General features: G+C 40.6%; 2 protein-coding genes across 2 annotated transcripts; both read right to left on the bottom strand.

The window, feature by feature from the left end:
- Window positions 1-260: 260 nt before the first annotated feature.
- On the bottom strand, window positions 261-4559 carry LOC147200149 (uncharacterized). Its single transcript, XM_086120418.1, has 4 exons — window positions 4436-4559; window positions 3139-3550; window positions 1648-1760; window positions 261-904 (listed from the first exon to the last, which is right to left on the bottom strand). The coding sequence occupies exons 2-4, from the start codon at window positions 3540-3542 to the stop codon at window positions 741-743; spliced, it is 681 nt and encodes a 226-aa protein (XP_085976544.1). The 5' UTR covers window positions 3543-3550; window positions 4436-4559; the 3' UTR covers window positions 261-740.
- A 170-nt stretch (window positions 4560-4729) lies between these two features.
- rab11fip4b (RAB11 family interacting protein 4 (class II) b) lies at window positions 4730-26534 on the bottom strand. Its single transcript, XM_086120545.1, has 13 exons — window positions 26170-26534; window positions 15723-15955; window positions 15439-15624; window positions 13965-14099; window positions 12528-12563; window positions 11475-11574; window positions 10810-10913; window positions 10571-10711; window positions 10380-10461; window positions 10112-10249; window positions 9288-9446; window positions 7279-7422; window positions 4730-6522 (listed from the first exon to the last, which is right to left on the bottom strand). The coding sequence occupies exons 1-13, from the start codon at window positions 26245-26247 to the stop codon at window positions 6406-6408; spliced, it is 1653 nt and encodes a 550-aa protein (XP_085976671.1). The 5' UTR covers window positions 26248-26534; the 3' UTR covers window positions 4730-6405.
- Between the last annotated feature and the right edge of the window lie 509 nt (window positions 26535-27043).

The following is a 27043-nucleotide window of genomic DNA, read 5'->3' on the forward strand; positions in this document are numbered from 1 at the left end:
ACCCTTAATTGGCACGACAGCGGTTGCGTCGCCTACAGTAAGTGCTTCGTGAATGAAACTCCAGGGAGAAATACACTCACGTAGCAAGGGAGTCGATTGGAAATGAACTCATTCAACTCCCGTTGCAGCAAGGGAATGACAAGAAGCTGCAACAACTGCACCACCAAGTGGCCAAACAATGTAATGGCTGCAGCAAAACACTCCGGTTCCAACTCGGCGATTGGAGACCAAGTGGTGGTTAAAATAAAGCGAAGTTTGAGCTTCTGAACATTCGATTTATTGGAGTTATGAAACGGTACAAGAGCGTCAGAAGCCATTAATGTGTAGATTTGTTGTATCACAAATGCGGGTGTTATGCAAGTCAAACTGATTGTACACAGACAGAATTCAAATTCACATAAAAACTCAACATTCAAATACCAAGTACAACAATTGGAAGTGAAAATTAAAAGCACTTACACTACGATGTTTCCAAAACTGAATAAAACCAACAACGTTTGGTTAACAAAAACATGACAACATATACAGAGCACAACATAAACAAATATAAAACCGGAATGTAAAAACAAGAAACAAAAGCTACCGCAGAATATCTCCTGCACGTTTTTTAAAATGAATTACATAGATGCTAGCATAACTGATGTTTGTAGTATTTTACAAATGAACCTTAATCTTCCTAACTCCCAATAAGGATGAATAAATTTGACTGTAATGAATCAAGGTGGGCGCAAAATGCGGATTTAAGCATCAGCAAACTGTTCAGGCTCAACAGCGATGCTGGAGCACGACAACAGGAGTGGGCGTGCGTGGTGAGCAGCTGGACTGTAATTGGCTGCGTAAGGCATGTCGCCCCGTTGTTCCAGTGTTAAACCCTCAAAAGCAATTGCAAATACATCTTCTGGACCTAGAAGGAGCACAAAATATTTTTGAAACATTTGTTGGAGGGCTGGGTGGCATGGTGACCGAGTGGTTAGCATACATTCAACTCTCAGTTCTAAGGTTTGCGAATAGAATCCAGGCTCAGGCCTTCCCTTTATGGGGTTTGCATGTTCTCCCCCGCGCTTGCATGGGTTTTGTACCGCATTCCACAAAAACATGCACGCAAAAGTTAACCTACTGTGCCAGGTTAGTGGGCATCCTGTGAATGGTGCGATGACATCACATGAAGGTTTGAAACTGAACTTGCTAAAATTGGATTTTCTTTCTTTGGACAAAAGTTGAATGCGGTACATATACAGATCAGGAATTTATACAAATATGATCTGATATACGCATATGCAAAGAGGAACATGCCTTAGCATTGGACGTCGTCATCTTTGGTAGCTCTTGTGCAAAACAAAAGACATCATAGACACACCCTGCAACAAGGTCCTATCATTTACGCATTTTGCATCAAGAAAAAAAAGGGGATGATTTCACCTTAGCATTGCTGATATCCATTTAGCAAACCTGTCTAGATTTAGCGTGGCGGGTACACTCAAACGTCCGACTATCGTGTGATGAGGAAACTTAAACGGGTTAACAACTAACACCAACCAAGAACAAAAAGACTCAAATACAGAATCTGACATTGTTAATGTGAGGCTATTTGAGGATCTGCAAATATTAGAGAGGTAGACATTAATATAAAGAGAAAACATTCTTTACCATAAGGTTGGACTGCACATGTCTTTTCCAAGTTGTCTTCACATTCTTTTTCCCAGTCTTCCTCCTCCAGTAGCTGCAATGTTGGCTTCTTGGGACGTGCAGATTTTGTGCCTCTATAAAGATCGACTGATTACTACTGTATGATTACTGTTGACAATACTAATACACGGTGAGGAGGACATTAACTGGCTAAAATGTTTATGTGCAAAAGAAGTGATTTTTGTCATTGCATGACCTGTTTGTGATATTTAACAATACTACAGGTATTTTTTGGGGAGTAGTTTGTGGATGCTTGTGGCATGGATTGATCTGCTCATATTTTTAAAGGAAGGAATACGTTTTATCACATCATGATACAGGACACAGAGGCACAGCCAGCCCAAGCAAACATACAGTATGTGGCTGACCTAGAGCAACTGATTATCCCACTCGACTTCCAAAAAATGAAAGGCCCATCTTCAATATTATGCTTTCAGATACAGTGGTGCCGTGAGTCAGGGGACTTAAAGAGTTTTTCGAGATATAAGCTATTGCTTGGCCAATTTTTGGCTCACATAATGAGCAGAAATCTGAGAAATGAGTGCGCTTCAGACCCCCACCACTAGAGGTCAGCAGCAATCATAACATCAGGCCACCATTAATTTGCAACCCTGTGCAGTGGAGAGGCTATCAGGTGAGTGTCAACACACAAGACGTTTTGCCAACCACCAATAAACACCACAAAAGAAGAACGTGGAAGGACCACATTCTAGGTAGTTGTGTTTTGTTCTCGCAGTTTCATTGTTCGTGGGGAGCAAATTTACTACTGGGTTTTTGATTCGGGCTGAACAGTTTTGACAATTTTATTTCCCCTCTTAAATATTGTAATTGCAATTAAATATGCATATTTTCATTGCCATCTACTGTTGTGGATGTTCGATTAGACTTTATTCAAGTAGGGTAAGGAGAAAAAAATGTGGGTCACCCACCCCACTATTTGAGGATGACTGTCTAATGTAATATTTGGATAAAGTCTGGGTTGAATGTTCATGCATGGTGAGTGAGGTACATAGATGAAGTAAAAGAAAAATGATTGGTGTTGTGTTACCATCTCCAAGGCTACGTTAGGGTAACAACAGAGCTAATAAAATAGCCCACACTTCCAAATAATTTAAACAAGTATTATATTTCATGTTAGACAATGTCCTGCCTAGGTGAACATAGTGCACATTATTCTCTCCACTGAAAATTTTCAATTCAACCACCACAGTGGAACATATGTTAACATCTTAACGAAATACAGAGAAATCGGCACACTTTACATCTCTGAGATCTGCAGCCTCAAATACAAAATACTCCCAAATAACTGAAATGCTTTTTCCAACAGGGATTGAATCCCCAAATTTAAACTTCTGGTTACGCTGAAGCCATTTTAAAATATGTTGGCTTTGACGATCACTTGATATGATGTTGCAGTTTTCAATCAGGAAGTAATAAATCGATCAACCCTACCTGCATCTCTTATTTTTCGCTCTGGTTTTCACAGGCAGGCCAGGTTCTTTTGGTGCTTGCTCAGAGGTGGCCAACACGTGGGGTTCACTGGCAGTGTGATTTACCAAGATACCAACTGCAGCTGAAAATGTCCTTTTTTTCCTTTTAGTCCTTGGAGTTGCTGCATTGGTAGCCTTGTCCTTAACATTGTTCGAGTATCCGTTAACAGTGTGGGGTGGCTTGGTAGCATTTAGCTTGACTGTTTTTGTGCTAATGCTGGTTTGAGTGGTGACAAATGGGTAGCCTACAGATGCAGTCGGATCTTTAAGCAGACACGGAACCGGAACACGAGGACCTTTGGCACTACATGTGTTATCATGAGCTTCTTTTGTTCCATCCCGAAAATCTGTATAACACCAAGACATCTTGAAACCTACACAAAACACAAATTAGCTTGGTGTTGAAATGACCCAAAATTAAAAAAAAAAAAAAAAAAGGAAAAAAAACCCCTTTCACCACTCACGGTTCGGACCGACTTCAGAATTTTACTAATGTTTCATGTTGTCTAAAGTTACTACAGTACATAAATGGCATGCATCTGCTGTTACGAGCACCAACTAAAACTGGTTCCACAATCAGGATTGTGTGCCATTACCAGTTGTCCAGTAAATTTTATTTGAAAAATCTTAAGATTTCAGACTACTCACAATCATAAAATCATGTGTTGACATTTTTGAAGACGTTTGAAAAAAATGATTGAAGACGTTTTAATGCCTTTTAAGACGTTTTAAGGAAGCGCAGGAACCATGTCGGATTCAACAAAAAAAATGTCAACCCTAAATTCCCGACCCCCCATTGATTTAGCATGAATGTATTATTAGAACTTTCTCAACATTTATCAAAGGTGAATGCTACTCACTGGAATTGTTTTGAAAAGATAATCCAGGTATCGGTCTCATGTAAAACAATTGAACACAACATACATTCCTTCAACAAGTTGAATGCATGCATTTTAACAAGACTTGCTACTTAGAACATCTGGCACTTCAAAAACCAGTATACACGCGTACATTTACCAACAAACGTCCAAAATTAATCTGATTTTTTAAACGTTTTTCTTTGTTTATCGACGTGGTGCGTTTCATAAACCAATAGCGATACCTGGCTGTAAGAGGCTAAACTAATTTTAGTCGAGCAATTGACGTGCATACATTTGCGATTAATATATAAAATTAAAACTAGAAAGTGGGTGGAATACCGTTACGTCGGCGTTGTTTTGACGTTACATTAGCTTCATTCTAACTATACCATGTCTCACCTGTGCTGTTGGTTAGGAAGTCCAACTACAATTCTGCTCTGTTATCGATTCTTAATCGATCAGTCTCCACTTGGAATAGGAAATCGGACACTAGCTGGCGCCAGAAGTCTGAGAACGAGGTGCCATATTTGTAGTTTCAGAGCGGGAAATGGCACTTCCGCTTGCTTTTCTCATTAGACTTTTAAAATTTATTTTAAAAATCTCATTTACCCCCGGAGGTGACTTCACATATCCCAGTGTTATTAATTACATTTAGGTACTACAGAAGGAGAAAAAAATCACAGATATGCGGTATATTTTGCTAGCTCCATGTGCTCCTTTAATTTATTCCAGAATGGTACAGCCCAAGTGAAACCATTTGTTCAGCAAGAGAACAGAAAAGCAGGCATTTGTGGATATTGACTATGCTCACCACTGAGCTCAGATAAGGAAGACGGTTTACTTACCACAAAGCAAATTTAAATTAGTATGTATTTTCTGTGAGCAAAAGTAAATGTAGAAATGCAACAAAATCATTTGCCCACAGTATTACGCAATCTTTATATTTAACAAAAACTTTAACCTTTGCTGGGGTACTACACAATGCATTGTGCTAAGCATTTACTAATAGGACACCTACAGTGCATGCCATTGCATGTTCTTTCATGATAAGATCGGTAGAAAATAGATTTCCCGTAAAAGACTAGCCGGTAGCACATGTTTACAAATGTTCACATAATTATAACATTTACAAGTTAGGAAAACGATTAAGACATAGAACTTACCCTTCTGAAAACCGTCCTCCCAAGGCACAGACAGAATGTATAAACCATGCAGAGGGAAAACAAACTTTTTTTTTGTGCAAGGAAGCAAAACTCAAGTTTCAGTTAATTACATAGTACAGCATATTCTTCTCCCTTCTCATATCACATCTACATTCTTGATATTTACACTATAATAAAGTTTCAGACAACCATTTGGGCTGTGTGTGTAGTCTTTTTGTTTTTAGTACCACTCCACAGTGCCAACACAAAAGTAGTCACAATCATTTCACCTTGTCACATTTATGTTGAGCTTATTATTGCTAGTGTACCTTTCAAGCATTGGGGACATTCTAGAGCAGGGGTGTCAAACTCAGGTCCTGGAGGGCCGCTGTCCTACATGTTTTCCAAATCTCCCTGTTGCAACACACCTGATTCAAATGAACAGGTTCAACGTTAGGCGTCTGCAGAGCTTGCTGATGATCTCATTTGAATCAGGTGTGTTGCAACAGGGAGACTTGGAAAACATGCAGGACAGCGGCCCTCCAGGATCTGAGTTTGACACCCCTGTTAGAGCATTGCATTGACGTGAACTCCAGGTCAAAGAAACTCCTTGGGTAGCTGTGCTTTGCTCTCCCTAAAGTGAGTGACAGCATGTGTCATTGCAAGGTTTCTGGAAGACGTTCTCGAAAGCAATTATAAGTACCGTATTCACTTCACCAAAACCCTCTTCTGTTAGGGGACATGACCCATTTTACTCGAAAGTCCTCTCTGACCACCGTTGTCACATTTCACAACCCACTCTTAAGACGTGCAGGTACCAAACAAATCACTCACATTTTCCCCCACCACCTCCATGACTCAAAATGTAGCCACTTAAAAGATCAAATGATGGTACACTGGCCATGTGTCTCACAGTGCTTAACTATTGGCCTACACTGAGCGAACTGTCCCTTCACTATGATGACAACAAAAGATGGCGATGTGCAGTTCCAGTTTTCATACCAGTGTGCAAATAGTCCGAATATTGTTCAATCCCCAAAAAACAGACATAGTAGAAAAAGGACAGATGCCGTTCAAGAGTCACAGCAGCATAAGCAGTGAGTGACTCCCCTTTCTGTATGTCCTTGTTTTTCACCCACAAACAGCAGGGAGAGATATTCCAGTTGTTTGTGTTCCATAACAGGGTGTCTAATGTTCCACACAGTCTCTTCAGACACAGAGTCCCTGCTAATTCTTAATCTCCAGGATGGATGGGTTGTGATCGAGGATGGCTAGAATAATTTTGTCCATGTACTGCCGCAGCCGCATGTTGATTTCCTCCTGCTCCTTCAGGGCTTCCATTAACTGGGGAAATAGTAGCACAAAACCATACATTTATAAAGAACTGTTTGACAGATAAAAATGCTACTATTGCTTGTCCTTTTCATTCAGGTTTAGCCGTGACAAGTCAGTGATGTGCTAGAAATAGACCTAGTGATGATCTCCATATTGCATAATAGCTGCACTATTGAGTCAGATGAGGAAAGATGTCAGGCAGTGCAGTCCTGCACGACTCATCCATTGCTGCTCTCCACTGCACAGTAATGGCTTGGCTCAGTTCGCCTCAGTTTTGAGCGGTCCGTTTTCCAAAATAGTAGAAACGCACCACATTAAATGAGGAACAAGTCACTCTACTGTAAATTTGTGCTTTGACATACACAAACATAAACCATAAAATTGTGTCGGATTTGAAACATACTGTACATTTGCATTCAAAAAGTATTCCTGGTGCCTACTTTTTATGTGACAGCCCTATCACAAAATGTAAATCTTTTTTTTTTCCTCCTCAAAATTCTAACCAAAATTAGGTGTGCCAAACTTGTGGTATTAACCCCCGTACTCACTGTATGCACAAATATGCATTTGATTAAGTTTTAAAATGTTTTCTAAATTGGCCAAAATTTTGAAAAAATTATTTAATGTCTGCAGAATTCTGAGGGAAAAAATGAATTTAATTCGTTTTGAAAAAAGGCTATCACTTATTGAAATGCAGAATATGTGAAGCACTGTGAATACTTTCCGGACGTACTTTACCATCACACGCCGTTTTATGAATATTACCTCGTCTCTGGAAGCATTATCTATCTCGGCAGCCAGAGACTGCGCCTTGGTCTGCGTGGCGCACAAATTCTTGGCTTCGTACAGGCTCAGGCTGAGAATCTGACCGTTCAGCTCGTCGTTCTGCTCCTTCAGCCTCTGGTTCTCCTGGGGAAAACACAATTAGAGACGAGGAAGTGGTAAGCATTTGGGTCACAGAGAAGTAGTTGAAAGAAAGCGGCTACTGCAAAGCCTCACGCAAAGTTGCTTGCACTTGCTTGGCCGTCCTGCATCAAAGGCAGCGGTGCACATCTTTTAAGACAGTCAATACCCACAGGGCATTAAGCAGGTGATAAGTGTTATAAAAACAGCTTCATGATGACCTTGAGCGGACCACTGACCAGCAAGTGAGTTTGCTTTTTTTTTGTATGCTTTACTTTCTCATTAGTAAGGGGAATGCAGCTCTGAGCCCAGGTCAGCCGGGGGCATGTTCATTCTACTCCACTGAGATTAGTGGTTAATGTCGAATGGAGGCTTCAGGAAGCAAATTTACCATCGAACCGGGACGGCGCATTGCCCCCGACAACCTCAGCTGCTGGAATTCAGGGGGAAGAAAGTCCTGGGACATAAATTGCCGTGTACACACACAAAGTTTACACGTCACAAGAGAACAGGAAAGTATGCGATAATGGGTTTTTCCTATGAGACACTTAGGTGGGTGGGGTTTTTATTTCCCAATCCAAGTGGCCCTTGTTTGTCAAAAACATACCGTAATTATGAAGTCACAAAGTCAACATAATGAATACAAAAATAGTAAATGCGGGTCGCAGACAAAACTGATCAAGAAATTCACCAGTGTAACACCTGTACAAAGCTAATCATGGGGAGATCTGAAAACACACGTCCTGTCAATGTTTACTGAACAGCAGGTCTGTACACTTCGCTCATACAGCAAACAATACGTCACGATTTTGAAACTCAAGAACATACAACGCATTTCAGGATGTACCTTCATTCAGAAAACAAAAAAACAACAACAACAAAAGAAATTCACTGGCCTGCCTAGTTTAAATGATTCAAGTGCTGTTCACAGGATGATCAAGGGTTATAGAAATCTACAAAGTGAAATGTAATATTGTATCTACACAAGTGTATGTACTTTAATTCTGAATGATTATTTGATTATTTATCGTTAAGAATTCCTTGAAAGTGATTGTTGATTAATCACGTATGGAAGCAACTGAATCAAACTGGAGTGTGCTACTTTTGCAACCATAAGTACCAGGAATTAAAATTTACTCTCAACTGGGTTGCTGTCTGAGAAAGAACATTAAGAAGTTATTAACTACGCTATTTGTAAGGTATGAAATTCAAATTTCAGTAGTTGATCCCTTGGATTTATGTATATAAAAAAAGAAATAAGGTGCTGTGTTATTTTCTAGCATTGCTGTGTCAAATAATTCGATTACTCAAATGAGCATTAAGTCACTGATGGTGCAGTGTTTCTCTCAACAAGATGGTGATTAAAATGTACCGTACATTAGATTCCTGGATGGACTGTGTGACTAATTTTAATCAAATGCATAAACCGGTGAATAAATTTAGACAAGATCATCATTATTTTGTTCGATTTACTTTTTGTGATATTTTTGTTTGGTGGTGAGCTGTGAGATTTTTTTAAAATATGTGCTTTGGCTCAATCAAGTTGTGGAAACACTGTGGTAGATCATTATGCAATGCTTAATAAAAACAATAACGCTCACTTAAAGACCTCTCATCACCGTGCATCGAAGGGATTGCACTGCATCCTGAAGGAGGCCTCACATCACCACAATACAGTGGATTAGTATTGAAAGTGTATGATCACTGTTCCAAACGTGATCCTTTTAAATAGATACAATAGATTAGACAGGGCAACAGAAAGAGACTATTTATCCAGAGGTAAAATTCACTATAATTAAATATAGATGCTAAGTACATAACATGTCTTACACCAGGCGATACATTAGTTTTGACAATGTGTTAAAAAGTACCTGCTTGAGCCTCTTGACCTCGTACTCCAGCTCCATCTCTCTGGTCCGACTGTTATACTCGGACAGACTGGAAGTTGAGCTGCGCCCTCGTCCGGGCTTCTCTGCCTCCAGCTTGAAGAGCTGCAAGTGCTCCAGCTCTCGCCGCAAGTCTTCAATCAGCTGCACAAAAGGTGTCGACATATAGGAAGTCATGCTACACTCTAAAAACAGATTATTGAGTTATTTCATGAACTCAATTTTGGGGTTGTTTGTGTTGGGTCAAGATTTTGGGTTATTTCTTACCAACGCAATCAAATTGTTGGTTCAAATTAAACATTTACCGGGTTATATGCCTGTAATGTTTTCGTTGGGTCAAAAATCAACCGATCAAGTCTGACTGGAGGCCAGTTTGCTAGATAGGTAGATAGCTACAAAGAGTAAATTACTGGGATTGAATGCCACTTGGCTCCATTTGCCAAATTCGGGTTATTGTTTTAAATCAGAGTTGGGTAAATATAAATAAATGAATAATTGCACGGTTTTGACACAATTTATTCATTTAACCCTAAAATGTGGGTCATATTGGAAGAAGCCAATTTTTTTGCATTCTTTTGACCCAATTTGTTCTTGTCATTTAGCCCTAAAAGTTGGGTCAAAATGCAATAATCCAATTTTTGGGCTCAAATTGACCCAAGTGTGGGTCGGCCCTTTTTTAACCCAGTATTTGGATCAAACTTAACCCAACGTTAATTACTTTTGACCCAAGTGTTTTAGATGTTACGGTATATATATTCAGTATGGTACTGTCTCTGACAGGCAGTCTGATTGATGGAATTTAATGGTACCTCCTGCATGGCTTCTTTCTCCTGCTGGAACTGCTGCTTGCTCTGTCGCAGTTTGTCCATCATTTTCCTGTAAAGGTCCATCTCATCCTTCAATCGCAAACTGGTGTCCTCTAGTTTATCTGTCATCCTTTGCTTCTCCTGAGCACAAATGTAAGTTTTGGTGTATTTTTGCAGTTATAGGAAAAAAGACAGTGACTATCGGGGGGGAAAAAAAAGACATTTCAATGAGCAGTTCGAGCTCATCCAATATACATAAATTGTGGCACACCTTGTCCAATTTTTCTGTCTGTGTCTTGAGTCTGCTCATGCTAGCATGTATTTCATTTTTCTCATCCTCCAGCTGCTTTAGTCTGAAAGTAGAAAACATACACAATCACCAGTTCATCAGGAGAAAGACAGGGACATTAAACTAGCAATACTAGCAACTCTTATAACTAAATGCTTGTGTGAATTTCTCACCGGCTGTTCAGCAGCTCAATCTGTGTGTTTTTGTCTTTCTCCATCTTGCCGAAGGCCTCTCGGTGTCGTTTCAACTCCCCCTGCAGATTTTGGTGCTCGCGGGCCTCCTGGTCTTTCAGCTGCTCCTCCAGCTCATTAACTCTTTAATTATTGAAATAAAAATGAATATTATTCCAACACTAAACACTGGCAATTGGCAAAAAGCTTGTGAATTTGTGGCACATGGTTTTGGACCATACCTGTGTACTAAATGAGTGTTATCCTGCTTCAGTTTGGACCTCAGATCACCGTTCAACAAAATTTCATTCTCTAGTTCTGCAACTTTCTTTTCCAATAAGTTCACCTGGCAAAGACAGAGAGCTTGATGAACACAACAAACCTATAAGGCATTCATTGGCTAGTCGTCAGCCAATCAAGAGTTCACACTCAAAAACCGTGGACAGCTGAAAGATTTACTTCCGCATTCTGAACACATTAATTGAAAACTCTTATTTTGACCATGTAAATGTGACCATGTACTGTATATGGACGTATTCCACCAATAATTATCAATACTGGCTGATATGAAATACTTATATTGTGGTACATATTTTCCAGCCATATCGTCTAGCCTGATTAAGCATATTATGTTTTGAAAAGTGTTTATTTAATCTTTATATTGACCCGTTTATTTGACTTTTTCATCGTTACGTTGACTGCTTGTAAGAGATTATGATGTTAAAATAAAATGATCTAAATTCAGCCTTTTTGTCAGTCATTATTTTCAATAGTAAAGATTTTTTTAGATAGCGACCAATAGGAAATGTTTTTATCGTGATATACTTTTCATTGACAGTAATATAAAGTAAAGTAGATCTTACAAATGTAAGCGCAAGCCAAGGAGCCAAAAACAAAATGAGCATACCTTCTCATTGATGTCGATGTCACAAGAGTCGATGCTATCTCGGAAAAGGTCTTCAGTGCTTCCGTTGCTGCTACTCAAATTGCTGTTGTGGAGCAGCTGCCTGATCAAACACAGTGTTACATAGCAGCTCTTGTTAGTGTGTTTGCATGACTGGAACAAAAAGTGCAGGGTAGGACAAAAATCTCTCCAAGGAAGGCAGAATGATTGAGGACTACCCCCGAGGCCAATGTCAACTGGAGAAAATGCAAACAGAATTAAAATAGTACACGTTGGTTTTAGCATGTTTGTAAAGAAGCTTTTTTTTTAATGTCAATAATATGGCATTTCAGTTGTGTTATTCAAGCTGATGAAGGACAACAGTGGCCTCTCATTTTTAGGGAAACTCAAAAGGAGGAACAGATAATGAGGGCAATACAAGCAAAAGACGGAAGCAACGCAGACAGAAAGAGAGATTGATCGAGAGAGAGCGAAAGAAAGAGAGGACAGTGCAGGCATCAAATGCTATATTGAATACATGGCTCAGCTCTGACAGACCATTTTCACTCTGTCACCATAACTCATTTGATGCGGCTGGAAAAAGGGATACAAAACATCTCGCAGACCAACAGACCGTGCAGCCCAGAGCAATGATTTTACAGCACGTTCTGTTAGAGATGTGTATGCCTTTATGGGAATAAGCAGTTAGTTATTAACTGACTGTTTAAGGACAACACTGCACGTGGGAGCCGAGAAATGGGGAAGTTGTAAATGCTGTGGTTATCTGCTGTGTAGGGAAACTATGAGCAAACTTTTCTTGTCTTTGCTATTTGTTGGACTAAATAAATTAAACTAGTCTTGCTTTAACGCTAACATAGGATTGAAGACAAACACTAAGAAGTAACCTTTTCCAGAAGATCAGAAGACCCATACTGAGAGGCATTTCTAATATTTTATATGAGAAGGATTTGGAACAGCTCTCAGTAAGATGCAATGCAGTTTTGCCCTCAAAAGTCCTCAAAGACAAACATGGATCCCCACAAAGACGGAAAGACATGAACACAGCGTGTTTCTTACCTCCCAAATGCTGTACTGGAGATTTTCCTGTTGGGGCTGCACCCAAAAAAATGTGAGAGAGAGTTTTATCAGTGAATTGCCATGGAGATGTCTCCTAGTTCAACAGGGCAGTGGGAAAAAACAGCAGCTGGGGCTTTAAATGGTTTATGATGAGAGATGTAGGAGACAAAAAACAAATTGTCTCCCCTTATTTGTTCATGGGATGGAAATCACCTCAGAAAAAAAAGACCGTACAATTTCATGAACGTTTACCTCATCTAAGACCTTTTTCGAAATGACCAAGATGCAACATTCTAAATGTCTCCGCTCGACAATGTGACCGCTTTAGTTACATTAACAACACATGCCGAGGCTTACAATGCAACCAAGCTCATAGCATTTAAATATATCCAACTGATCCATTTTCCTTCTTATTCCCATCTTTTTCTGCCCATGACTACTGTGTTATTTATAAGGCAAAAGCATGAAGCATTGTGCTGGATTAAACCCGTTTTCTGCCAAGTCAGCTACGTGTCCCACACTGAATTCAAGATGAATGAGTGCAGGCAGGTACGATTATTAAGGGTCATCCTGGATTGCGTTTCCATGAATAGATTCCCTGCTGCAATGCTTGATGAGCTAAGTGCGGGAATGAAAGCCTTACGTAAGAACCAATTAAGTCTTTACATTTGGATGTGTGAGTGGGTGTGTGTCAAGAACAATGTTTCTGTCATAAACGAACCCAAGATGTATGATCAGGCATCCTCCAATTGTTCATTGCACTGTAAACAGTATACTGCTCTCAATCATTTACAATATCACAGAAAATGTAATTTATTTAATATTAGGTCAATTATAATATGGGGGCGGGAGAGTTCATTTATTTCAGTGGCTCAATTCTAAAAGTCAAACTTGTGTGGAATCACTTCACGCACGGTGAAATATGTCATGACGTTATTTATTTATTTATTTATATTTTGTATGATTTCAGATAATGAAACCTAAATTCCACTACCGTGATAATTGTGAACATTACAAGAAATAAAAAGATTTTTCATAGAGGGTCTTCAGGGACGTATGTTCCTCTGTGTTTACCGAATCACTATGAGTTTCGCTTTTTGAGTGGGACTATTGAATTAAATTATTTTTTTAGATCATGTTCTCTTTTATTGAGATACACCTGTTGTGTACCAAGGGGTTATTTTTCAATTATAAGATCATCTTAAAGTAAAAATTATCTTTTAAATGACATTTAATGTACGAAATTAAATCTGCTACCTTACTTAATTGCAGTCATCTGACTGCTCCATTCTATTCTGTGCATTCTATATTAAGCTGAAAGTCTTCCAATAGGCCAGTTGTGGTCCGTGAGTTAACAAAGCTCATCATAGACTGTATCGTGTGAGCCTACAAGAGGGACATTGCACAAATTGTAAATATGACAGAGTGACATTCCACCTGTTGGCCTTGAGATTCTTGAGACGTGCTTCCAGGTCATTGAGCAGGTTGACTTTTTTGCTGCACTGAGAACAGTAGACATCCACCATTTCACTAGGGTACGGTTGACGTACCTTCCGAGGAGTCTGAACCGCACTGTTGACACATAGACAAACAGAAGGGAATCTCAGCAGCCTGAAGAGGCACGCGGTTCTGACAGAGTCCCCGCCATGTAATTGTAACCTTTGTCTTGCGAGTTCAAAAGCTGAGTCATGTGATGTAATGTGAATAAACATCAGGGAAACCTCGTACACACCCACTTACTGTATACATATACTGGCAATTTTCTTTCCATACCTTGCCTGTAATTACAGTTCCTTGATGTTAGGGTGTATCTCTTTGAAAAATAATTCAATCGTGATAGGTGTGTTGTCTAGACCTCAGTTTACGCTGTAATCATCTACTTCATGTCTTCTTGTCAAGTTGCATTTCATGAAATGCAGACCCCGGAAAACGGGCTCCTTCTTCTTTTCTTTAGTCAAGAACCAAAGCCTGCTACAATGTAAAACCACAAACGAATGCTGTGCATTTCTTTTTCATTTGGATGTTAAACTTGTACCGTGTATAGAGCAGTGTTTTGGCATATTGTTCAGCCTTGTTCTCGACTGTACCTTTAACCTACTTTCCACTAAACCGCACTTATTTAAAATTGCTTCTCGGGCCCCCCCAATGTGCAGTTTCAGACTTCTCCTTGATCTGGCCCTCATTTTGAATATAAATCTCTCTTAGTCAGTTCATTTTACAGGTTTTGTCTGCTTGGTACTGTATGTGTGGAAAAACCACTGAGCAGCTTTCTCCACTTTATCAGTCAGGAGGCTTAATCGCATTAAACAAAAGCCGCTGGTGAATATTGATGTAGTCCGCGGGGCAAGAGCTCCAAAGCTCTGGGCCAGGTAATTAGAGTCCATGGAGCATACATCAAATCTGGTAGAAACTACCGGTACTCCTCCTTTTACTTCTAAGGATGACAAGAAGGTGAAGATACAGTACATCTGTACTCTTACTCTCACTCGAAAAAGTGGTCCGATACTCCACCTCAATACCACTTCACCAGCCTGACAAACTTCCAGCCATGTGGAGTAGAATCCATGACAGCTGTGTGGAGATAAACGGTGATGACGACACACTGTTTGTTGACTGACTGAAATCCGCCCGGTGGCGACGGAGACGGCCACCGTCTGGCAAGCACCGAATTTCGCAAGCCCCATTGCCTGCTCGGCTCTGCACCGCAGAATATGGACTATCTATCCCATTTCTGGATTTTTTTTTCCAACTGTGTTTGCTTGGTCAAAACTGAGCTTTATTATTTGGTTGTAAAGGCAACATTTTTGATACCACTGGTCTCTCATCAAATGTCTCTCATATGTTGGTTGAGTCAACATCCTGCACGAAATGTCATGCACTGTTTTGCATTGTGTCTCTGAGTCTTTCTGACCTTGAGGACACAGATGAGCCAAGATCAGAGTACCCGTTGATGCGGTTGTCGTCGTCGAGAGAAGGACTGCTGGGAGCATAGTCTGGCTCCCCTCCTTCGCCGTAGTCCTCAAACTGCTCCTCGTTCAGGGAAGCCGAGGAGCGCGTCGACAGGTCAGAAATAACAGAGTTGCTTGTGCCACTTGTCCTAAAGGCAACACAATTAAAGAATGCAACGTTGGTACAATAAAACGACAAAACATGTTGCATCATAATCAGAAACACTCAAAATGAAATGTTGCTTACTTCTCAGCAGGGAAGAAGAGATCCCCCAAGATGTCTTCTTTATCCCCGAGTCTGGTGGGACCTTCCGATGTGTCAGACCCTTGGGTGCTTTCCACTGCGCTGTCTCTGTCCGAGTCTTTCTCCTTGCCCTCGTCTTCCTCGACATCTTTGGAGAACAGCGGGCTGCTGGGTAAGGCGTCGGGATAAGCCCGCGTGCACATGATGTCCGGAAAGTGCTGCTCGTCCTCGCTGGGCTGGAGGATGATAGCAAAGGGGTGACAATACTGTGTAAGATCTTTGAATCAGACTGTTTGGCATTATGATGGCATATACAAAAACAGTGTACATTCTTTGAAATTTTTGTTTTACTATACCAGATAGTGTGAATTGTATTTTTCTTTTTTTAATCCCTATGTATGTGTTTTTCATTTAGATTTTTTAAAAAGTATACAATTACCAATACCAAGTGATATGAATGACTTATATTGTAATTATTTTGTCAGCTAAATTGCCCATCCCTAATATTAAGTGAAATTAGAAGTTATTTTTTTCCTCCCCAAATAATGCATTCACTCAATGTTTGTTTTTTTAATGAGTTTGCTGAATCAAGTTTAACAATTAATTCAGTTGATATTTTTGCACATTATTTAAATGTTGCATTCTTGAGATTGTTTTGTATTTGTTCACATTTCTGCAGGTATGTTAATTTAAAAAAAAGTTTGGACATTGTTGTTTTGGGTGGGCCACGTTTATAAATCACATTATGAAGAGGATTAGACATGAAATAAAATCCCCTCCCTGTGGGAATATTCTTAAGACCAAGATGGGGTCGTGAAACAAGGAAGGGGTGAAAAGGTTGATGGGTCATGGGCCACAGGTCCTGCCACATTGCATTCAAATGTTTCAATGTAGTGGGACACAACAAGCCTTATCCCAGCATGCCTGAGCAGCTGAAAGACCACGGCGCAAAAGGGGGGAGGTGCAGGTGAAGAAAGTGATGAGAGCCAACAAGAACAATTCACACGTTGCTAAAAAAGGGGAGACTCTAAAAATGTCGGGAAGTTGGACAAAAAGGTGAGGCATAGTAAAAACAAGAGCAAAAACACGGTCAAAAAAAGTTGTAATCATGGGATGTTGATTGAAGATACAGGACTCAATCTGACTGCGATTAGAATGAATCACAGTTGCACTTGTTCTGCAAATATCCGGTGAGGATGACATTTCTCTGAAAAAAATAATGAGTGTCTGACACGCTTCACCTCAATATGGCGTGAAAAATGAACAAACTGTTGACACGTGCTGATTAACTGTAAAATAATACCACTTCATTGACACAGCAATATTTCCTGGTTGACATGACAAGCCCATAATCACATGGCACAGCAGCACGTTTACGCACATTCAAAGAGTTTCCATTTTTTCTTAACTGTAGAAAAGCTTTGAGACGCTGACTTTTTTTTTTTTAATTCACGTGCTGCAAATTTAGGAAGCATTCTTGCTCACACATCCCCTGGCAGGTTTCCTGACAGTTCCTGTTTCACATGAGCGCTGCCACAACTGTTTACAAAAAGTATCTGACGCAGCGGGCGCGTCTCCATTAAACAAAGACACCAAGTTGTATAGTTCGCACAAATATTTCGTTGAATAGTTGTGAATTGCTGAAGACAAGTATCCAATCCGCGAGTACCACAGTTTCAGTGTCACAACAATGGCGGATTACGGTCTCATCGATACCTGAGGAGAAGAGTTGTTTCTGTTCAATGATGTTTGGTACCGGTATTGGTTTTATTTTGATAGCTTTCTACTGCCTGCCTATTTTGTTCCCATGCAAGCTGATAGGAGTCTCAGTCAGAGCCGGGGGGTGACCCGGTGTTGTGTCAACAGCGGACTGTCATTGTGTCATGCATCCTGAGTGCCATCTGTTTGTGATGTGTGACAAGAAAGAGCAGAGAGTGAACATGGGATCGTAGACCAACCACCAGAGCCTTAGGAAGTGTGAGCGCTCAAGGTTTTAGAACAACTTCAGGACAGTCGAGCTTCTGCTCTCAGCAAGCTAACCTGTGGAATGCTCTCCCCACTGAACTTAAATTGGAGACAAATATAAATGTCTTGAACAAAACAACTGAAAGAGTGGCAGAAGTCGGGCCAAATTTGTTCTCACTGAGCGGGTCAGTCTTGTGAGCATTATCGCTTGAACACGAAGTATATTTTTCGTAATACTATTTGATTTTAATGATTTTTATTTTAGGTTGGCTCTTACATCTGCCCAAAGGACTCAAAATGAAAATGAGCTTAATTTAGCTAACTCTTACAATGTGTAAAATGGAGTAATTTTCCCATTGTATATTTTTAAATAAATAAATGAGAAATGAGATTGATACATTAGCTTTTCGGGCGCACGGTTAGTACTCAAACATCCTAACATTCATATACCAGGCCTCCACGTGAGACCTATGTCCCAGATGGAGATTGTTTGATGAGGAGGGAGCCCTAGCAACAGCTCTTACAAAGCAACAGGAAACACTTGCTGGATGGAATAAGCAGGCAAGTGTTTTAGATGGAAAACGCGAATACAGTCAGTGGTGACGTGGTGCCATTGGTGATGTGAAGGACGGTTTGAAATCTCTAATCGATATTTGTTTTTAAATGTAATGTGTGACTGCAGTTGGCAAGTCAGACATGCGCATATGCGGTGATATTAAAATGAAAGTAACTATGGACATCCCTCGACACTTTATTGTGCGTCCCGTTGGAATCTGCCAACAAGCTTGTTATCTAACACCGGTACTTTTCCATCAAGCCGGTACATTGAGAAGAGTGGGAGGTCAATGATGGGTGTATCAACAGATAAGAGTAGTCAGTATATTTTTGGGGAGGGGGATACAAATGCAACTCGCTGAAGTTAACAAATATGGCGAGTGGTGAATTCTGCTACAAGTCCTTGCTGTAATAAATATACTGTATATATAAAGAGGCATATTGTGGACCCCTGCATTCTTATGGTTTGGCATGAGCAGAATAACCTTTTAGTTGATCCCCCTGCCCCCAAGAATTTTTTTTCCTTGTTTTGTTTTGTTTTTGGAGGGGCAACCCACCTCCTGGCCATTTATGGAAACAAAAATACGGCGGTTGACAAGAGTAGTCTTGAATGATCTTACATTAAAAAAAATATGATTGATTGGATGGATTCGTAATGCTTGCAATCAGTGTGACTCAGCAGAGCACATGGAAAACTGGCTGAGCTACTTGAAATATGCTGTGAGAAAGGGGATGGACAGATGGATGCTGGAGAGGAAAACAAAGAATATAAAAAGGGAGAGAAAATGCAGCAGAATGTTAATATACAGGTAGGACTGCAAGGGCCTTTTCTACATCTGTAACTCTCTTCCCCCGCATTCCTTTCCTCTTCGCCGCCGGGCAATTTAAAACTTGGCAACCCCAAAATATTCACAAGCGCATTTAATGCCTCGCCTCTGATGTTCAGGCCAAGTTGTCGCCTGTGGGTGCTTCTGTCATCTCAAATCCATTCAGAGGGTCCAAGAGGAGGCCACAACATTCTGAAAGTGAAATTGCTCTCCTTTAGGGATTAGATTTGCAAACAGATTAGATGATTCATAATTTGTCTCTCTCAACAAGTTCATTCCATACAAAAGTGATTCTTAATCGTCAGTGTCACCGTCTCCTTTGAATAATTTTTAGAAGTTGTAATACGAGATGAGGATTTCTCACCAAAATGATACTGAAAATACATTTGATATTACACATTAAAGCAACATTCCTGACATAGCAACTAAACTTAATAAGCTAATGTTTTCATAACCTTATAACCATTTTCTGCAGTGAACTGAAAGTATCAATGATCCTTGACAGTAAAACCACATTACTGTGGTGCGATTTATTGCAGAACACTACATATGCAGGGCACCTGGATACAGTCCATTGACTATGTGACGTCAAGACAACTAAAATCGGCTACGAGACACTACGTGTGTCTGCGACACGTCTGTCGGCTCAAAATCGGGCAACATTTGTGTCGTCTGTGACGTCGGCACAACTCTCCTGCCTGTTTGAGCAATGTTACTCAATCAGTCAGGGATCCAGGGTTACCCTGCCAGCAAAAGAGAAATTACTCCACATACTACAAGTCAGTGTAGCATTCATGATGGTTTCACTCACTCCAGAGAGGAAGTCATTACTCATATTTCACTATGAATTTGTTAAAACTGACTTTTATCGGGGAAGAACTGTTGACTCACAATTCTGAGTGAGAACTTAAATGACCCTCGTTTCCTCTATCTAAATGTTTCTTTCCAAACTGGCAGGCAATACTGTATAGCCACACAGAAACTTTGCATCCTGATGTAGGACTTTTGTCAGAAAAGTTCTAGAACAGGTGTCCCAGTGTCCCAAAGAGAAATATTTCAAATCCAAACAACAAAGTTTGTATATCGTACAAGTTTTTCCCTTGAAAGTAATCTCTGTGGAGTCTGATGCACTTTCTCAACCTTCTCTTCTCACATCTTCATGCACTCCTGGAACGGTACTTCCAGAATCTTTCACAGCTTTGTCAACACAGCCATCTTGATGTCATCTGCGCCTTCACAACAACAGTCCCCGACATGAGCCCTCTTAAGCTTGAGAAGGAGGAAAATAATCACAGGGAGGCAGGACAGGTGAAGTGAGGAGGCAGGTTGCTCCGACACGGCAATGCTCCTCTCGACCAGGTATGGGCATTGTGAGCAGATGCGTCATTGTGAAGCAGCCACAGGTTGCCCTGTCTCTTTGCATGTATGGAACAAAGCATGCCACAAGATCTCTTTGTTGACGTGCTGGTTGCTACTCTGGCCGACAGCGATGGGGAAAACTCGTCGTCTGGATTTCAAATCTATCTTTTGTGACACCAATCCTGGAACCTTTCTGACACACCACAGATGCATGCAAGAATACAAAGCGTACCGTTGAATGTGCGCAGGCTTCAACTACACAGGCACAGGTGGCATTTTGGATTACCAGGAATGTTGGCCTGTTGCAAAACGCAGGGGGTGGGGGGGGTTTGTGCTGGCTGTGAGGAGGCATTCATGCCAAAACTTTACTCAGGTAAGAAAAGGAAAATCCAAGGGAAGAAATGACTTCATTTTTACCGACAGGATGCAGAAAGCTTAGCAGACAACTGTTTACATTGCCATTTGGGGGGTGTTTGCATAGCTTCTTTCACATGGCTTTTCTGCTAAATCAGCGTATCAGAGACTAAACTCATGAAGCAGGACATTTCAGTGTTTTTGTACATGTCGGCACAGGGACACAGCCTGGACAAAAACATAATTAGTTGCGTGGCGACTTCTGTGCCAGCATCTGGTGCGACATCGCTGATACTTGCGGGACAATGACGATTGGTTTCAACACAACAGGGTGTGTGTCTTGGGTGGCAACATTTCACACCCTTTTCAGTGTTTTCCGCGATTCAAACTGCCACCATTCCACCTCGGTTAGGACAGCGATCCTACATGAGTCGCTGGAAAATTGGTAGACTGAATTCGATCCTTTATTCATACGGTATGTGAGAATAGCAACCTGGTCTTTTGCGTTAAGTGGATGACGCATCACTAATAGTCGCAACCACCTTGAGGGCATGGTGACTATTAGTGGGATGGGCACTTTCGATGCGTTATTATCATTATTATTATGACAGGACTTACTGTTTTGCAATCATTAAAGGTCATGAAAACACCCAAAGCTAGCATGGGAGAGGCTTTGGAGTGGTGCACAGTACATCTGACAGAACCGCGGGTGCGGAGCGGCTGTTAAACAAGGAAAACCTGAAATCCATCCGAAGACCTCACGTGAGAACTCATCCTGACAACTTTGTGACTGATCAAAAGCTAATAAGTGACGTTTTAATGGAATATTAAAATGATAAAATGTCTGTTCTGGCCATTCATTTAACTTTTTCCTTGTAAAAGTAAATTGGAGGATAGCATTTTTTTTGCCTTTTTTAAAGAAATAAACGACAAGTCTAAGCACAGAATCATTGTTTTGTTACATCTTGCAGACAACAATCTCTTTTCATCACAGCGTAGCCATCGGCTAGAATCAAAGAAGTAACGGTGCGTTTTGTTGAGTCTAAGCTGAAATAAGCCATAGGTCTAGTATGTGACTGTGTGTGTGTGTGTGTGTGTGTGTGTGTGTGTGTGTGTGTGTGTGTGTATAGTTGTGTGAGTGGGTGTGGTGGGTGGGTGTGTTTGTCTGTTTGTGCTCATGTTAAGTCCTTTTGTTCTCAAAGTGGCACACACCTGTTAAACTCTTGACTACTTCCCCACTCACAACACAGACACTTTATGTCAACAAAATGAAGGCCCAATGAAGGTAACACTACACAGACAGAAGGTCAAACAAGGAAGGGTGTGTTGTCTGTATGAAGCTCTGGAATTGCACAGTAAGACTTTTTGGAAGGATGTGTTCACACTCCAAAGAACTTGGCGTCCTGATCATTCAATCAGGGCGCAGTGGTATGTTATTATTATTATTATTATTATATATATATATATATTTTAAATAATCGGACCCAAGGGTTGCCCAGATAAAAACACGTTTCAGTCATAACCTGCGTGGACAGTGTTTGAGGCAAATCTCACAACTATCAATACAATAATTCTCTTTCTTTTCTGCCAGCTACCACATGGTGGGAGTTTGCGAATCCAGAGTCGAATTGCAAGCGGGCAGCGACTGATGATGGGTTCTCAAAGCGTGAACTAATAATGACAGCTTTCACACTTGACCAAACAAACCACAGACAAGTCACAATGGAGTTCATTTTCAGCAAAACATCGCCTTCATCACTGATGGACAGAAGACCGCAATGACTGCAATACCATTTCAGCTGCCCCCCCCCCCCCCCCCGATTAATCACTCAACTACAAAACGGCAAGCAATCAGTTCCCACTCTGCTCTACATCCCGAATAGTTTTGTCACGTCAAAAGAGATAGCTGCCCAAAAAGCTGAGGTTCCTCTGTTGGATGAAATGTTCAAGGCTGCCGTCTTGAAAGCATTTTCCCTCCACGTCCTCAAAAGTCACAATGCCGAGAAGAGAACGGGAAGCCAATCTTTGCGTTTAACATTTGTCTTGCTGACAAGGCACTGTTTTGTCATCCAGCAGAATGGAGGTCATTTCTTTGTGCGCAGCGGCAGACCCTCGGCAGGTGGTCGAGGCGCTGCCTCTGGTGTGCTGACGCCTGAAAATGTTAGAATCTAACTGTTCATAATGATGATGGTGTGGCACAACACTGACTAGTTTATTTTTTGTAAAGCTTTTACTAAATTCTATAACTTGGCCTTAATCATCAACGCAGATTTTATTCTCAAAATATTTAACATTTCTCTTTTTGTAATCTTGTGAATTTATCTATGATAGGACAACTTAGTAAAGGGTAAATATGGTATTTGACTTTATAAAAGAATTTCAACTCAACATTAGACAATTGATGCCCATAATCATAACATGAGTCTTATTTTTGTTTTGTGGCCAAACCACTCCTTCAGCAAAAAGAACAAATGTTTGACTTTCTAGAAATGTGATGACTCAGACGATATGAATGCTTTTGTATTGAAGTCTCATTTTTTTTCATTTCTCTCACAGCATCAATCTGCCAGGTGATATAAAAAGAAACCGTGAGAAAGGAAGGAGCGTTTTAACTCCCGATTAGCCCCATTCATCCACTACAGCTCAGTAGGGTGAGTTAATCTAGTTATTCAATTGCCAGTGTGTACACATTGCGTACGGGCAGGACATGTGTGGTTTGAATATCTTCTTTCAGGGAAGATAAAAATATAATCATGAGAGCAATAATCCCATCCGACAGGGGAATACACTCAGACAAGATGACTGGGAGAGAAGAACAAAAAGCACGAACAACAGAGTTTTGTGTGACAGTGCCCTATGTAAAGGCGTAATCTTCTCGTTATGTAACGTCCAGTTCAGGACCTGAAGTATTCCCACACGTCACATGTTGTGAATGACAATCACACGGCAACTAACTTATGTCACTATTCTACTTTTGGACTAATTCATTAGTGTCACTTGCACAGCCATGTGAGAAGTCCAACATTTTACATTACCTAGTATGGTCTAAATCGGTGTTTCCCAACCTTTATTGAGCCACAACACCTGTTTTCCATGAGAAAAAGCTCACGGGACAACAGCAAAGAAACAATGCCACACAAAGTGTATTGTGTCTTTGTAAATGGTAAGGCCTATAAGCACACTGCTTCAATGGGCAGCACGCTCCAGAAGGACGCAGCTGTCCATATTATTTTCTCAGACGGCAGACTTGACTGTAGACTATTTAATTAAAATCTCTGCACAGTCAAGATAAAGAGTCACGTGGCTGTGATTTAAAGGCAACTCCACCGCAAGAACACACTGTCACCACCCTTGTGGTTCAATTCAACATTCAAGCAATCAATTCTCAGCATCCAAAAGTCCTCCCAGGGCCACACGAAATGCATATACAAATAATAATAATAATAATAATAATGATGATGCAATGATCCAACATGTTTATTTATTTGACAGGGCGTGACTTCATGAGATGCACAAAATAAAAAATATATGATAAAAGTTGATAAATTATTGTCATTTTACTTCTCTGATCTGCGCGTTTATGTCTTTTCTATGTTAATCTCATACCATCCATAATTTCATAGTTCAAACTGAAGCGGTTGCATATTCTCCTTCAAACCAGCCTCATCTCGCCTCAGATTGCGCAGTCCCTCACTGAGTTGAGGAAGACTGTAAAAGGCATAAACCTGTTTCCGTCTGTCTCCATGTCAACATTTTATTGTTTTCTTTTTATAGACAAACATTTCTAGTCCCGCTAATGTATTTAATACTTTTGTGTTTTGCTAATCGCAAAAAAACCCCCCCAGCAGATAAAGCATGACATGAGGCAGACAGTGTTCTGCCTCACATAGGGCAGTCTGAACATCGCGCAAACATAAGGCCTCCCTCACTACTAATAATTGGCAGTGGTATAGGCCCTGGGGAGGAGGGGGGGGGGTACGTCCATCTCTAATAACAATAATAATAATAACAATAACAATTCATGCAATGGAATATTCCATCCTCTTACTGCATTTATTAATACTGCAGTCAAGGTAGATGGGAAGTTGATTTCTCCCACTCGGATTGTCCCAGCTCCAACGTCAAAGCTTTTGAGGCGAATGTAAACAACAAAGATGGCTGATTCCGATAAATTGTTTGTTGTTCTGGTTCATCACAACACATTAGGACCTCTAACAAACCTTCATTATGTTCTTAATTTATAAGAATAAAGGAACGGCTTCAAAGCATTCATTTCGCTAAATAGCTTCATGCAGGGAGATAATAGCATATCTTCACACAGTTAATACTTATCATGTTGTGTTATGTGAAGTTATTCTAAATATTAATAAAATTTTAAATATATGTTTATAATCCTGTCAATTATATTTTTCCATTAACGGCCTGTGTCTTCTTGGGGTTGCCATTGTTGAGTGATGTTACATTGAAGTCAGTTGAATTTGGGAATTTTTTTTCCCTCACTTCACAACTTGAACCTCCCAGTTCAAAAGGGCGTTCTCGTGCACTTTTCCTTGTCGCAAGTCAGGTAAGTCTTCCCCCTTTCCTCAAATGCAGCATAAGACTTGATTCAGGAAGACAATAGAAACTTGTTGGTGTGGTTGTAAGAAAAACTAATCAAAATTTTCTTTGGGTGAAGGCTAAATATGAAAGATATTACATCTATTCATAAAGAAAATCTCAAAACTGGACCATCAATTGAAACATGAACTAATTATTGAGGCAAGATCAACTCAGAAAATACCAGTTTACCATTTATTAAGCCTGCTCACTTAATGGCAAATCTACCACTCAATGGGCTCATAGATTTCTTTATCAGACTCTTTACTCACCCAACGTTACTGATACTGTACATGATGAGAATTTGTGCAGTGAAATATGTTCATGCTTTTAAGGCTACAGTTTTGAGCCTTGAATAGTTTCTAGAAGTGCACATCGGCCCAGATAAATGCTCTTGAGGTTTGTATGAGGCCCACGGGCCATAGATTCCCCACCGGTGCATGTTTCAGTATTGTTTGTTTTGTTTTGATTTGTTATTATGTTGATAATTCTACGATTTTGTTACATGTACTTCCCCACTGAGGAAGTATTTAATGAATAAATAGTGGGAAGAGATTGCACAGTGTGGTGTGATGTGATGTTTTGGACACCAAACAGCTGAGTTTGTCAGACAAACTACAAGCATTAAAGCACCAATAATGGAATATATTCAAACTAAAATGGCAGCAACTTATTACATTTTTACGAATCACTCTGAAACAACAATAAAACAATGACTTTAGCCTCATTCTCAAGGGCGGAAAAAAGTGTCGAATATGTTGAGCCAAGTGTCATTTGTCATCCCCTTTACTCACCTCGATTCCTAAAGAGGGGGGTCCAACGTCCAAGGCCCCCCTCTGGGCTCCAGACAGACCTTCATCCACCGAACTCATCCACTCGCTCCGGGCTCAAGTGAGCGACGTCGCTCCTCCGTCTCCGTTTAGCGGCTGCCACAGGAACAGGTGCTTCGGTCGTCTAGTCGCCCCAAAAGCTTCGACAAAAGTCCAAACGCTGCGTCGCTGCTAGTTCAAGTATTCCGGTCAGCGCCCAGCAGGCTAACATAAACGAGCTGCTCGCTCTCTCTCTCTCCGTTACACATACACAAAAAACGCGTAGCAAGCTCACGCGGTGTCCCCTGAGTACCTCGCTCACACGGCTTGAGTACTTCTATTCACGGCCCCTCCCTCCTCCTTCTCTTCAGTGTGCTCAGTCGAGAGAGAGCAGCCGTGGTTGCTCGTTGCCAGGCAACTGTCTATGTAGGCGGGGCTATATTTGCATACAAAGCACCGCCCCATCGGCTTGTGTGGCCGGTATGAGGGAAGTGATTGTCCAAGCAAGCACAGGGCGTCTACTGTGATGCAGCACTTTCCACTAAATGGATGAAAGGGGGAAAGTAGTTAAGGGGAATCTTGAAACAACTTCAATTACACTTCAAGAATCTCATTGGTCCTTTGAGTGAAATTTGGGACAAGGACAATCGGGAATAATCACAAAACTAAGTTTGCCATGACATATTAATCTTCTTCACTTTTTTGCGTTTAATATTTACATACAAAGAATATTGATGCCAGATTTTATATAATGTTCAGATGACGAAATTTTGGGGGGGATGCTAGAGGTTATATTAACTGTTATTTCAAATACAGACAGACAGTAGCTGCTGTTCTCAAATTGTCATGTTTCGACCTT

The sequence above is a fragment of the Hippocampus guttulatus genome, chromosome 9 (assembly GCF_054856545.1).
Source record: "Hippocampus guttulatus isolate MCC_2025c chromosome 9, RoL_Hgut_1.0, whole genome shotgun sequence".
In the NCBI taxonomy this organism is placed as follows: Eukaryota; Metazoa; Chordata; class Actinopteri; order Syngnathiformes; family Syngnathidae; genus Hippocampus; species Hippocampus guttulatus.